General features: G+C 43.2%; 1 protein-coding gene across 1 annotated transcript in view; it reads left to right on the top strand.

The window, feature by feature from the left end:
* Positions 1–15,124, top strand: part of magixb (MAGI family member, X-linked b) — a 60,943-nt gene that overhangs the window by 12,156 nt on the left and 33,663 nt on the right. The window contains exons 2-3 of the mRNA XM_078169835.1: positions 3,553–3,842; positions 6,469–6,585. Of these exons, the coding sequence (XP_078025961.1) occupies positions 3,553–3,842; positions 6,469–6,585 (407 nt within the window). The remainder of the gene's footprint in view (positions 1–3,552; positions 3,843–6,468; positions 6,586–15,124) is intronic.

Genomic DNA, 15,124 nt, shown 5'->3' on the forward strand with positions numbered 1-15,124 from the left:
TGTATAAAAAGCCACCAGGGACCCCGTCTTTTGGCAGAGCAGTAGGAGAGAGGATGGGAGAAGAGGATTCTTGTCAGATCTGCCAGTTGAATGACCACTCGAGTGGAAAGGATTAGTTATATCCTGTCCTTCTCTCACTCTTTAAAGCGGTCTCATTAGGCCTGCTGGACCAAAGGACCCAGGGTGCCCCTGCTAGTGCTGGGCTAAATATTGCACTCAGGGAAACCCTGGATGTGTTATCCCGACACAGCTGAGGGTCGTCATGGTCACATAGTCACTTAAGAGGATTGGATCCTGGTGAAGTGATGTGTAATTGCTAATCTTCTCACCACAATGGAACTGGGGATCAGGATTTTCTATTAGGAATATTGTATTTGAGCAAGTTTGTATTAGCGTAGATATTCCAAAGTAAGTTTAAAGGAATTGTTTGACATTGTGGGAAACATGCTTATTTGCATTCTTGAGATTTAGATAAGATATACAACACTTTCATGCCTGTTCTTTCAACACATTCTCATCCTGAGTCGTCACATATCCTCCTGCATCTGCTGTTGATGTTAAGAGACGCCACTACCAATGCAGGGACGTCAACCAAAGAACCTAGTTAGGTTAAGGCAACAAAAACATGTGGTTAGGTTTAGAGAAAAACATCATGATTTGGCTCTACATTAATACAGGAAGCAAACACTGGGCTCCCAGGTGAAAGTCCAGGGTTTGCTTAATCCATTTACCACCTCTCCCACCTGCCCTACAGGGACTTCCCAGCTCCTTATATTACATCGTTACCGACAGTGTTTCAACTTGATGCCGTCCAGCAGCATATAATCCTGCCACTACAAATGCCCTCCGGCCGCATTATGAACTGACGTCGCCCATCCGTGCATCATACTGCTGAGACTGGTGCTGACTGGCGACATATCCTAACGCCACTGGCCGTGTTACAAACTGACGCCCCCCGCCGGCGTATCATACAGCTATAAAAGGTGGCTTTTAGTGTCAGGTGTCTGATGCTGAAATCACTGACACAGTATTTGATGACTTTGGAATGAGGACGGGGTGGTTCTTTAGATATAATGATGCAGCCAGGATATAGTTAACTTAGCTTAGCATAGCGTAACGAGTAAAGGCAAGAGTGAAACAATTAGCCTGATTACGTCTATCATTTTTCCAACCCATTGTAGATTAAACCATGTCACCTTCTGCTGTCAATCTACCACAAGCCAGCGCCATTAAAAGAGAATGCTGCTAGCTAGCTAGAGCACCCATGGATAGACCTTGCAGTTTCTCTGTCACACTCACCACTGCTTGGAGACTACAAAGCCAGAGAGTTTGCTAAGCTTTTGGGGAGTTGGGAGGTGGTCAAGCCACTGAAGGTCCATCTCTGTGAAATATGATAGCTGCAGAAAATAGTGATATTGGTAATTTAAAGGGAAATAGTGTTGATTTTTAACCAGCTCTGTGTCACTGCAGTGTGGGCATTGTGTGCAGGTAAAAGTCTGTGTGGCAAAACTCCACTAGCAAATGAGTGCTCATGGCACAGGGGGAAGCCAAACATCATTCATCTGCCCCAAGTGTGATCACAGGGCTGGTAAAAATCAAAGGTCCTGCAAAGTTTCCCTTTAATAGTTGTAGCAACTTAAATTCAGCCAGCACAGGGGAGGCATACGTATGAATATAAGACACATAGTTACATAAAGGAGGTAGAAGGGGATTGAAACCCAACATCCTGCCTCTAAGGAGAAGGAAAAGAGGGGGTAGAGTTCCTCAGTTCTTTTTGGCAAGGGTGGCATTCAAAGCCACTGTTGAACTCAACTCTGTGCCAACATAGCGAGTAGGAAGTACTACTTGCAGCAGTAGGCTTGAAGCCAATCATTAAGCCGAAAGTCTGGCAGCCTGCTTTTATTATGTCCACGTGGGTGTGGTTTAATATAAACTGGGTTGGAAAAACAATAAATGCAGTCCACCTCTGTCCAAATGTAAAAAAAAAATATCCACCTTTCAGCGCCTCTTATGTTCACTCATTAACATGATGTATCTTGTTTGTTTAATATGGACAACCAAAGTCTGAGTATTAAAAAAGCCTGATTAGATTTTTGGGCCAAAACCGATAGCTATTGGGAAGATAAAAAAAAATCTGATAAGGACATATAAGGATATATTGGCAGATACTGAAGGATCCCTTCGTTTTTAATTTCTTAATTTGTTTGTAACCAAGATACACTCCCAGCAGGTCACAGTTAAATAACTTGTCAGTTTATTTGTCATTCTATGCTCAACAAACTGTGTTATGGTTTCTTAACCTCAAACCTAGTTTGACATCTCTTCACTGCAACTGTTGCTGCTAACATACACCAATAATGAAATACTTTGTCTGCAAATTAGCTTCCTGAACATAACTCCTTGTAAGCAACAACAACAACAACAAAATATGAGGTGTTAATTAGTGGGATTCAGAGGTGCTGGTAGGAAGACAAAGCCAGGCTAGCTGTTTCCCCCTGTTTCCAGTCTTTATGCTAAGCTAACAGTCTCGCAGCTCTAATTTCATATTCGGATAATGTTGCATTGATCTTCACATCTAACTCACAGAAAAAACAGAAATAAACATATTTCCCCAAAGTTCAAACTATTCCTTTGATAACAAGCGTTCACTTTGTTGGATTCTGTTACCCCACCTTGTATATCTCCGTTGTCCTGTGTATGAAGGTGACAGTTCTGCTCTGATAATGTCAGAGGAACACTATCCGCCCTCTCCGGACATCACAGCTGTCAAGCCACTGTCGACTCAAACAAATCTTCACCATGTCAGCCACATCCTCAGCCCACTCACACACAGCTGCTCCCCACGAAACATGTTGCAACAGAAACGCAGACAATAGCAGAATCTGTCCTGGAGATGACAGGGTGCAAACAAATGGGGTAATTATTCATTGTCTAGAAAAATCTATAAAAATCTATATTTGTAGAAAGTATCATGCATCACTGTTGATACAGAAATGATTCAGAGTAATCGAGGGTTTGACTTCAGCCACAGCTTCTGTGCTTGCCTCGAAACGTGTGTGCATTCAATGACCCGCACCTTTATCGAACGCAAACTGGATTTTCCCATGTGACTGAAGATGTGCTGGAATGTGCACTAACTCCTATCTTGTGTGTTTACATGAAAACATAACATCAGCCTGCAGCCAGTGCAGTGAACATGAGGGAATGTCTCTATGTTTCCTTTGGTTGGACAGTCATGTACTGTGCCATGGTATGTTTGCATAAAACAAAGCCACAGTTCCCATGTGTTGCGTTGTTCCTGACTTTCAGGTTGCCATGCTCTCAGAGAAAACATCCTGACCTATTAAAGTGGAATTATTCATGACTTTTGCTCATTCTGAACACTGCAACTCCCCAGACCTCAGACATTGACAACTGACAAAAGTTAAATAACAAAGCAACCTTCTGCCTGAAGCCACAGGATCTTTCCCTCTCCACTTGTTATGTATGACACTTATTTTACTGTCTCACACCTTCTGCTCACTCTCCAAACCTGTTTCCTTTCCTCTCCAGCTCGTTTGCCATGTCTAAGACAGCGGTGAAGAAGCTGCACTGGCGTTCCAAGGTGCAGGACAGCTTCGTCCCCTTGCTGGGCTCGTCGGGGGAGCTTGGGATCGCTGTTGGTGGAGGAGCAGATTATGGAGAGTTTCCTTTTGTCACGTCGGCTCCGGGGGGTGGTCTCACAGTGGGGGATATCGTCCTAGAGATTGGGGGAACACCGGTATTAGGGATGACATTAGGAGATGTCCGAGGAATCCTCAACTCCTGCCCACACCCAATCCGCATCAAGACTGTGTCACCAGGTATGACTCAGCACAATAACTCACCCCTCTAATAATTTATCCGCAGTTCATTGTTTTGATAGATGTGTAAATAATCACACAGTCAAGGAAAGGTGTGAACATGACAGGCCTCTCCTTCTGCTAATGGCTTTTACTGTATGTATTGCCCATAATAACACACTCAATCTTTAATCCTCTCCCCAGCACTGCAGACAGTTTAACTTGTTGCTGTTAATGCTGCACACCATTGCACCTATTCCATCACACTACACCCAAACAATCTGTTACACTGGTGTCCAAGCTGTCATCCATAAGAATGTTGCTCAATAACCCTCTGCTGACTCTCACAAGCCAAATCTGCAGCCTGTAGCATTCTGATGCTGATTTGCACTCGTCAATTAGTGTGGATATGTCAAGGCAATCGGTCAATATGCGGGTAGGAGGTCAAAATTGTGGCTGACAACATGACAAGCATGTAGCGATATAGTTGTCTGTCACCCGCGAGAGGCCTTGATGTTTAGAACACGGGGCTGGGGTAACGGATGTCTTTGTTGGCTGCGAACAGAGCAATATGTCACCGGAGTGTCACCTGACCGCCGCTCCCGATGGCCTTGCTTGCCAGATTGATAGCTGATTTGGCCTCAGGGGTGTAAATGGGGACCTTTGCTCCCGGTCCCTCTGCTGCTGGTAGATCCATTATCATTTCTGAAGTCGGCCCAGCCCTCCCTCAGCAGCTTGCGCTGCGTGTAGTGTGCGGACAGTGATGGATGAGCTGATACCCTGGGTTGCTGTAACACACCTCCTCCTACTCACACTCCTACTACAACTCCCTCTGCTCCATCCTCTCAAACACAGGACACTAGGCTGTGTTCCCCAGAGGCAGGGAGGCAGCAGCATAAAGGTCTTAGCACTGATACTGTTGCTCTGTGGACAAAAACAAAGAGTAGTGATTTGATGTGTCCATCAAGTCTCCACAAAGCAAAGCACAGCAAAGCCCTGGTAGCTTTTCTCTGTGTTCCTAATAACCTTGACATCTGGCTGCCTTGCTTTAAAGGGACAGTTCACCCCCAAACCAAAAATACATATTGGTCCTTTTACCTGTAGTGCTATTTATCAATATAGATTGTTTTGGTGTGAGTTGTCGAGTGTTGGAGATATCAGCCATAGAGATGTCTGCCTTCTCACGATTATAATGGAGCTAGATGGCACTCGGCTTGTGGTGCTCAGTGCCAAATAATAAATTTGAAACCTGACCTGGTTACTCAAGATAATTCACAGACCTTATTGTGAGCAGTTTCATATATGAACTATTTTCTTTCTACCAAACTTGCCAATGATAACACCACACAGTAGGAAGCGTGCATCTACTCATGGACAAGAGGCTCCTGCTTGTGACAGCACGAGATGTGAAAACTCATGGCATCCTCCTCGGCTGAGCCTCCTCAGTGATGCTAGGTGAGGTAGCAGTAGATGCATGCTTCTCTCTGCACAGCGATATGGGTTGTAGATGTGGTCCGGTAGAAGGAGAATAGTTCCTACATTAAACTGCTCACAACAAGGTCTTTCTATCTTGGGTAAGGGGGTCACGATTTCTGGAAAGAGACATTGCTGTTGGGTTTTTCAAATGTATGTTTTTGGCTGCTTTGAGCACCACAAGCTGAGTGACATCTAATTCCATTATATTGGAGAGAAGGCAGACATCTCTACAGCTGATATCTCCAATTCGCTGCAACCCACACCAAAACAATCTTGTCTGATAAATAGCACTACAAGTAAGAGGAAAATGTGTTTTTGATTTGGGGTTGAACTGTCCCTTTATTGCTGGCCCTGATGTCGAGGTCTCAATTTTGCTCTTCAACAGACTAGAAAACAGCAGCTGTTTCATAACATGATGAACAAAAGCCCATCATTTTCCCTAAAAGGCATCTGGCTGGATTCATTTCCCTTTACAGGCAGCAGCCATATGTGGCCAGTCGTATGTACGTGCAGATGACTGCCTCCAATAATAAAGTTATGCCGCTGTGACGTTTTTTAATAGCACACAGCAAATTCAGTTCGCAGAGCCACTGTAGCAGACGGTGGGGGTAGGGGCCCGACAGGGGCGTGGATAGCTGGGCGGCAGCCTGTTAGGGAAGCACCGACAGAGCAGTCGTCTGTCAGAGTGACAAGCTGGAGATGCTCTCAGCCGATACATAACAGCGAGTGACCTGTCATCAGAGGCCGTAAAGCACTTGAGATGATATTAAGAGATCAGATAGAGGAAGCTGATGATCAGCTCTGCCTCCCCTGGTGACAACAGTTGTGTCTGGAGCAATTAAGCTCAGTTGCTTGCTATCCATATATGCATGAGGGAGTAGGGAAAACACATTTTATGCTCAGGATCTATGACAGGTGATATAGAGAGATCAGTCAGTGTGAATATGAATGTCTAGGTTGTAAAATGATAGTGATAAATCAAGCCCGGCAGCAGTAAAGATTAAAATAAATTTCAGTCTCAATTTGACGGGATGCAAACAAATCTTAGAGTTAATATACAGCATCAGAGTGTTTGTGCTTACTGAGCTGATTTCTTAATGACCCCCCCCCCTTCTCCCTCTCTCTGCTTCTTCTTCTCCCTGACACACTTGTATTTTTGCCCTTCCCTCAGGCTCCACATTGTGCAAGGATCTCAGGTTGTATCTGAGCAAGTGTTTCACACCCGGCTCAGTGGACAGCCAACTCCAGCAGGTCATCCGAGAGAACCTCTACCTCCGTGCTGTACCTTGTAAGTCCCATTTTGTGCTTCTTCTTCTTCTTCTTCTTCTCTCTCTTCTTTTAACTTCCATACACTGCATCTATCTATATACATTGTCTTTTTATGTCCTTTAAGCCGTCTGCGCAGATCTTTGTCCTGTTGCTGTCATGTGCAGATAAATGTATTTCATGTTTAAGCCTAGTATTAAATAAATTATTACTGCGCTCATGTGAACCCATCCAGGCATATTTCTCTTAAGTTACAGACCTCATTAATTCTTTGATAACACCTCTCATGGTTGCTGCCATGTGAATAACTTGGTGTTAATTGGTGTTTAAAGCCTATAGAACTGTTTTCCACACTTCACTGTGTAACTGTATGCAAGCTGAAACTGAGGTGATTTAATGAAATAATGAGAGGGAAAAAAACTTGACACATTATCAGTGCCGGGTTATAAGCAAACTGCAGCCTCTGGGGTGAAAAAAAAAAAAAAAAAGAAGACAAGGAGGAACTGCAGTTCCTTCAGTGGCTGGCTCCAAAAGTGAGTCAATCCCCATAGACCTCCATGTTAAATAAACATGTATACAGCCTGGTACAAAAAAGATTTTGGCTTATTTCCCTGTTCATGACAACTGTACAGGGTTACATTTTTATATGACTTACTCATTTAAATTAGGGATGTCAACGTTTAACTGTTATTGGTTAACTGCTGAGAATATTTTTGACCAGTTTCGTGTCAGCCTATAGGTTAATTTTGCAACTCCTCAGTTTACTGCACTGTGCACCAACTCAACGGGATCTAGGAAGACAGAAGACAGACAGCTGGCTAGCCGTGTTAACATGCAACACAGGGCCCACTGCCCACCCTCCAGTCTTTACTGGTCGGTTAGAGCTAGCTTGCAGTGCTGGTCTTTCTGTTATTACTCCCAGTTAACGCTGTCCCAACCCAACAGCGTTGCTGTGTAAACACTGTTCCCACCCTTTAGCATTGTTAACTATGATACCACTTTTAGCTCTGTTAGCACCGTTAGCAGTGTCAGCACGGCCAGTGGTGCTGACATAGTTAACAATGCTTAGGTGGTTTTTGCAGATCAGAATGAAGCCACTTGCTCACTGGAATTAACTGGGAGGGTGCCCGCCATGTTTCTCAGCTGGTGACTGAGCAGTGCCACTAGCTAGCTACCACCTGACCCAACTGATGTGCAATGAAGAGCAGCAAAGACCTACATTAAGTAACCAATGTTCACTGGAGGGTTGCTCATCTGGTTCACAAGTTATAGCCAAAATGGTTTTCAGGTGGTGGCCATATTGGATTTTGCTGCCATGGTCATCCTAATGCCAGTCTGCGATACCCCGATATCCAGATGTCTTCTACACATATTAAGCTATATATGTACCAAATGTGGTGCTTTTATCACAAACTAAATGACTGTCTTGATTTTGTGAGCTACGTATGCTAATGCAGTTAGCCAGCTGTCTGTCAGCAAAGCCATCAGGAAATAAAATAACATACATAACATTTATAGGGTGGCACACTGGTACAGTGGTTAACATTGTCGCCTCACAGCAAGAGGGTTCCTGATATGAACCCAGGGTGGGGGACCTTCTGTGCAGAGTTTGCATATTCTCCCCGTGTCAGCGACAGTTTTCTCCAGGTATTCTGGCTTCCTCCCATAATCCAAAAACATGCAGGTTAATTGGTGACTCTAAATGGCCCGTAGGTGTGAGTGTGAATGGTTGTCTGTCTCTATGTGTCAGCCCTGCGATAGTCTGGTGACCTGTCCAGGGTGTACAATGCCTCTCGCCTTGTGTCAACTGGGATAGGCTCCAGGCCCCCACAGCCCCTGACAGGATAAGCGGTTATGGAAAATGAATGAATGAATAAATATAACATTAACATCACAAAACATTAAAATTCCACCACCTCTAAATGAATAACACTTTAAAATGCAGTACTAAAGTTCACAGAGTCAATGGAGTGCCGAACCAAAAGGAAAGTAATTCTTCAGGATTACCAGTTACCAGTTAATGGGTGACAGGCTATAGAGAGCAAAACAAACCAAAACTAAAATCCCTAGTTTAAATATTATTAAAGCTTAAAATTACACATAATTAAGGTTGAGGCTGCTTTAAGTGACAAGCTGTCTGCTGGGCATCACCTCAGGCTCTCAGTCAAATTAACCCCGCAGCTCCTCCCCAGCTCCACCATGTTGTCCAAATATGGCCACCTTGGGTCCCTTCTGTCTCCAAAAATCCAAAATAGTGACAGCCAAAATACTGAACCCGAGGCTTCAAAACAGGAGAGACTAAAATGATAAGTTTAAGTGAGACAGCAGATGCCACAAGTGCAATCTATTTGGACATTTCCATAGCAACCGTCTGTATTGTCACAACACTGGGTTTATCCTCAGTGGCAGTCTCCCCCTTGCAGTCCTCACCCCTGTGCTCCAGGCTATTACTTTGTTTGGTTGGTGGTAAGATGGTATTAAACGTGATGGTAGTTGTATTTGACAGGTTCTTTTTATTAGCGCAGCTTTTGTATCATCCCCTGACAAAGAGCCCTGTAGTCCAAACAAGCGGTTTCATTTTGATGCTTATGAATAAAACCAGGCACAATGGCAGCCAAAGGCAGCTAGTTGTAGTACATCTGTTGCTATCTTAATCCTCTATAACATGACGTCACCGGACAGGACGAGAGGATCTAGCAGCCGTTGCAGGGTTTTCTGAGAACGATCTGTGTGTTTGATATAATTTTCCGACTTGTGTTGGTCTGTTTGGCTTTTGTTTTTTTCTTCCCCTGTGCAGGTGGTCGTACGGAGAAGACAGACCACCTAGTGTGTGTAATCTTAACCTTGCTGTGGCAGTGTGGAGTCGCTGCTAATCTCTCCTTTAGTCCAGGAAGTAGGTCATGTGGGACAGTCTGCCACCATGCCGCACAGCCCACTCACTGACAGAACAAGGCACAGGTCAAAACTCCCAGGGAAGATAAAACTGTCTCGCTCAGGATGCAACATGCATATTCATATTATGGTATAATAGCAGTTTTATTCATATCAAGTTTTGTTATTACTTAGCCCTACGTCTACAAGCAGCTGCTCAGGGAGTGAATTGCCCAAATAAACAGGAGTGCTTTTATCCATATCAGAGTATGGATAAAGAGAAGGGGATGGAAGAAAGAGGATTTTCATATAGAAAATTTAGTCAGGGAAGATTGTAGACATTGTGCTAAAGACACTGAATTTATTGGCACGACAGGGCTGGGCAAAATGGAGACTATCAAATATCACATCATTGACAAAATACCTCGATATTGATATTGCAACAACATTGTAGACAATTGGTGCTTTCACAAAATATTCAGACGATGAGATTTTTGATAAATAATCATCAGTAATTTGGATGTAATTACTAAATTGTTAAAGGAAGTTCAGAAAGTTACATCACTTTACTATAAAGCAGCCTTTAAAACAAGGAAAAGACAACACTTACAGTATCTAAAATTTAAGACGATACCTAGTATCATAAAATAATACCAATATATTGTCCCGCCCTGTGGCAAGGTATTGTAATACCCTACATAAAGCTGTCCGGCTGCTAGTGGTGTCAAACTTTGGAAACAACTTCCTTCCTCTTAGTCCTTTTTTTAGTGAGACTGACAACAAGGCAGGCTCAGCTCACGGGTGTGTAATCCTCTGATCTGCTAGAGATGTCACAGCAAGATGCTGTTGTTCTCATGCCGATACCAACACACGCATGCTTTCCTGATCCCGAGACGGCTCGGAAACCATCACGTCTCATTTTTTCAGGCCACTTATAGATATATAGGAGCGGATCTTTTTTGTCCTTTTGTTGTTTTTAATCGAGGAGGCAGCTGTGCTCGATGTGACAGGAACTTGAAGCTGAGGAGTTTTCATCAGTGGCTCATTGTGGCCCCCTTCAGGATCATATGTATGTTCCTCCTTGTTTCAGGAGAGTCCTTGCTGCTGTTTGCTGTTTTGTCAGTAATTAAAACTTTGCATTACCTGAGATGAAGATAAATTAGCATGAGAGGCTCATGAAACAAGGCTTTAAATATTTTTTTACTGTAAGGAATCAAAGATAGCATGACGAGGACTCAGTTTTGATTTGTATTTGCTTCATTTAGATGCTATTTCTTCTTCTGAAACGGTGCTATTTAGAGAGTATGTCAGTCCCTGAATCCTTTTGATGAGACAATGTTCTCTGATGTTGGAGCTGGCACTGATGCAAGAAATATCATTACAAAGGCTCAGTCAGGAGGGCAGTGCATAAAAATGGAAATGAATGACAGAATTAAGTAAATGCAGGCTACTGTATCAATAATCTAGAGGGGGGGGGGAATTAAATTAAAAGCAAATGTCTATCAGTGCCAAAGTGGAGGAGGGGCTGACTGTAGTGTAATGGCTCTGTGTGCTCGTACTGAGGCAGGATGCTCACTGTGCGGCCTTTGGGGAGCAGGTAAATGTGTAGACAAACAGTGATATAGTGTATGTTCAGTCCAGTTGAACAAACCATTTTATATGGCACAGCTTTCTGTTTCATGAGCATCAAAACTACCCTTTTTTGTTTCCTCATGCATATAATTTCTGTGTGCAGGACCTTACATTACCCTCCTGAACTTTCCCATCCATATTTGTATAATCGCTCTAACCATTTGCACATGTGCCCTTGGATGATTCAGAGCCAATGTCATGGTTTCAAGGCTGGCTGTGTCTCTCTGTCTCCTCCATAAAAGACTTTCCTAATTGTCTTCAGAGTGAGTCAGAGATAAGAAACATCATCATTTAGTTATTCTAATATGCTCGCTCCAGTGTTGTCAGGCAGACCGTCTGTGGCCTTTTCAATTGTTGGGATTCTTTGTTAGCTATTTCTGTGCAATGATCGTGACAGACAGCTCTCTCTGGGTGTTGATACAGAGTTCTGTGTAATTACCTCTTCAATCCCTACCTCACCCCTCTCCCGGGGGATCAGTGTGCGGCGCCTACAGGGACAGGCGGGGAAGAAGAAGATGTCAATAATCCATCCTGTCCCCCCGCTGACATGCCATATATATTTCCGAGGAGGGTGCATAGATAATGAATCCCTGCCTTGCACCATATCAGCTGGAGAGAATCTGTGTGTCCTGAGGGGAGGAGAAGAATTACACTCATGTCAGATGTCATCAGGAGATTTGCTATCAGATCTTTAATTAAACGCAGAGACCTCTAATTTCCTTTAGTATCTGTTGGTTTTTGGCGTTGCAAACACAACCCGGGTGCAGCGTGGCGCAAAGTGGACTGAATACATTATACAGCATCAGCAGGTAGAGCCGGGTCGAACTACAATGATGGCCAATCGCATAAGCATCATTTCATCCCCTTTAAAAGCATCAGACAGTTTCTTAATGAGCCACGAAGTGAGGGTCAAACTTCTCTGGAGAAAACTGTCTCTTCTCTGGGAAGCACAGAGGACAGGGTCTATGAAGTGTGCCAGGCATTTCTTAGAGGTATACTGTGCAGGATTTTCCTTAAAAAAACAATATGTAGACTCATACAAAAATAATCCTTCTCAATCATCAGTTTTGAGCCACTAGAAGAGTGTGGCTGTCTATTTATCTGCAGTGACTCTGTCCTCTGCCTGTATTCTCTTATTTTCTTCTTATTTTGCGCTGTTTTGGGTGTTCCTGGGCACAGAGGGCAGGTGTGATTGGGAGTTTATAAAAAGGTAGCGACCAGGGGTCTCATTCCGTAACACTGCGTACACACAAACGAACATTTTGGAGACAGAGATGGTGAGGTGGAAGAATGATTGTAGAAACTGACAAATATTTTTTGGTGCACACCATTTTTGGCTTTTGTCCATACGTACATTTTTAGTATGGATCCTGCACATTATTTTATAAATGAGACTCCAGGTAACAGAGTGTAAGAGGCACACATCCAAAAGGAAGCTAAAATTGCGGACACAGTGAAAAGTGAGGTGAAATACTGAGTGGACAAAGCTGGGGTTGGCTTTTACTTTTGTTGGCAATAGTGTTTACAACCGTAGCAGACAATTCCAGCATAGTATACCATTAAAGGAACAGTGTGTAAGATTTAGGGGGATTTAGTGGCATCTAGTGGTGAGGATTGAATGGTCATTGTTCAGGAGGTTTTTGCCGGCTTAGAGGAGAATTTTGCTGCTCACGATAGTCTTTTCTTTGTCTCATCAGAAAAAAATCTTCTTTTAATTTGGAGATTAATAAAAAGCCTTGTTTCCACCAAGCAGTAAGGTACGGTACATTTCAGTTAGGTTCAGTACCCATTTTTTCCGTTTCCACTGTGAAAAGTTGTGGATGGTACCAATGGAACCGTTCCATAACGTCCCCATTTTTGGTCCCCCCTCTGTTCGGGTACCTAGCACACAGATCTGGTGCTAAAAGGTGCTGTGAACCCTGCAGTCGGTTGACTGGTCAATAGTGGACAGTTTTGCAGCTTATGTAACCACTGATCACATTGAGAGAGTTAGAGTTCTTTTGCTTTGCTCACAGGCTTCTCAGGGGTTCCTCAGCTCTGAAAACAGATACAATACACAGAGTTGAGACTTGAATTTGATCACCAAGACAAATTTCTGAAATTGTGCAGGCTCATTTAAAGCCAATCAAGTTTCCTTTTGGATCTTACTGTTATCTCCATAGCTGATTTTCTCAGACAAATACGATTAATCCAGTGAGAGAGGAAAAATAGCATTTTAAGATCTTAAATTAGACTTGGGCTGAGACAAGAGGATGGCTGTATCTCAGGAGCTGAATTTAAGAAGTAAGAGAAAATGGTCAAAATCTAATATTAATGTTATGTTAAGCTCAGCTATGTCTAGGAGAAACAGGCTGGACAAAAGAAGAGGAATTTTCCTTTCCTCTAGGGTGGAGCTGAATTATCCGCAGCGGTCTCCACCTCCTAAAAAAAAAAAACCAGACCAGGTGATTTAAACCAATAAAAACACTGAATAAAGCAGTTTCACAATAAAAAAAATCAGTGTTTTTCTGATGCTGTTCGTCATGAAGCGGCTGCAAAAACACACATGTCCCTATCTAGAGCCAGTGTTTGGTTTCTCCATTCTGGGCAACTGTAGAAACATGGCAGTGCAACATGACGATCTCTATGGACGAGGACCTGCTCCCTATGTAGATATAAACAGTTGATTCTGAGGTAATGAAAACACAACAGTTCTTTTTTTCAGGTGATTATACACTAAAGAAAACATACTTGTTGTATTATATTCCATTCCTGCCAATGTATCCCCCTAAATCCTACACACTGGGCCATTAAGCAAAAATGCAAAACCATTCAGTGGTTCCAGCTTCTAGCAAAATTGTGACGGCCATTTTTCACTATTGACCAAATGACGAATCGATTACTCAAGAAAATAACTGACAGATTTATCAATAATGTTGGTAAATATTTGTTGGTTTCAGCCCCTAACTCTACATGTAGCCATGAAAATTGCCTTTTTCATTGTCTTTTGCGCGAAGAAATAATCAGAGCAGGTGGAGACAGAGGCACAAGAAAAGAAAATAGCATGACAGCTGCTGGCTGTAGCTGCGAGCACAAAATCAGAGGCCTGTGCCTCTTCCTCTGTGGCTGACCAGGACACATACTGTACAGTAAACACACTGTGCTACAGAAAGAAGAGGTCAGATGGAAGTGCCTCATGCTGTGTAATGTTTATGTGCCCAGTCCTTGTGTCTACATGTGTGAGTTGGCTGTAGTGTGTGTGTGTTTGCATGCAGCCCTGCATGTGTCATTGTGGCTGGGAGTGCAGCTCCCAGGACAGCGGTGCATTAATCATGGGTTTTATAGGGTAGCTGGGTGTGACTCCCTCCTGCCGGCCCTGTGCTTACATCACATGTGGTCCCTCAGGAGAAGGATGGAGATTTTGTCCTCAGTTTGGGCTTGGTGTGATTTTTGTCTCGGGAAAGGAATTACTTGTCTCAAGGTCAGAGCGGGCGCCTCGTAGTTCAATTTGCAAATTAAGATTACTCCACCAGATCTGAGATAATGAGTAATATAAAAATGTGATATATTTCACAACCACATGTCTGCACATGTGTGGTAGGAGATCTCGGTGGAACAGAGCAAACAAACACTGAGCCTCTGTAATGATGCTTTTCCTCCTGTGGTTTAGACTCTCTGCTCTCTTGCAGGCCAAGGTCAATGTGAATCAATTCTGATGACAGACCATTGATCATCTGAGTGCTCCATCTTTACAATGGTGATAGAAAGACTTTAAGACTCTCACAGTGCCTCATTAATGTTTAATTCTGTCCTTATTGATCTGTTCATAATAAAGAGGCCCTGGTAAATTTCTACCGTCATCATTGCGCTCCTCAAACTAAAGGGCAAATTTGGGTTTGTGGGTGAATGTTCTGTTGACCTGCGACTGACTTACAAGAGCACAGTGCTGCAATTACAGAGGTCACTTGGTATTTTCATGATCAATTAATATTCTAATTAAATTTGTTAATTCCTTTTAAGATTGTTCATAACTTTAAATACAACCAGAGTAGATCCATGACATTGTTACCTTTCAATAG

Source organism: Epinephelus lanceolatus, chromosome 8 (assembly GCF_041903045.1).
Source record: "Epinephelus lanceolatus isolate andai-2023 chromosome 8, ASM4190304v1, whole genome shotgun sequence".
In the NCBI taxonomy this organism is placed as follows: domain Eukaryota; kingdom Metazoa; phylum Chordata; class Actinopteri; order Perciformes; family Serranidae; genus Epinephelus; species Epinephelus lanceolatus.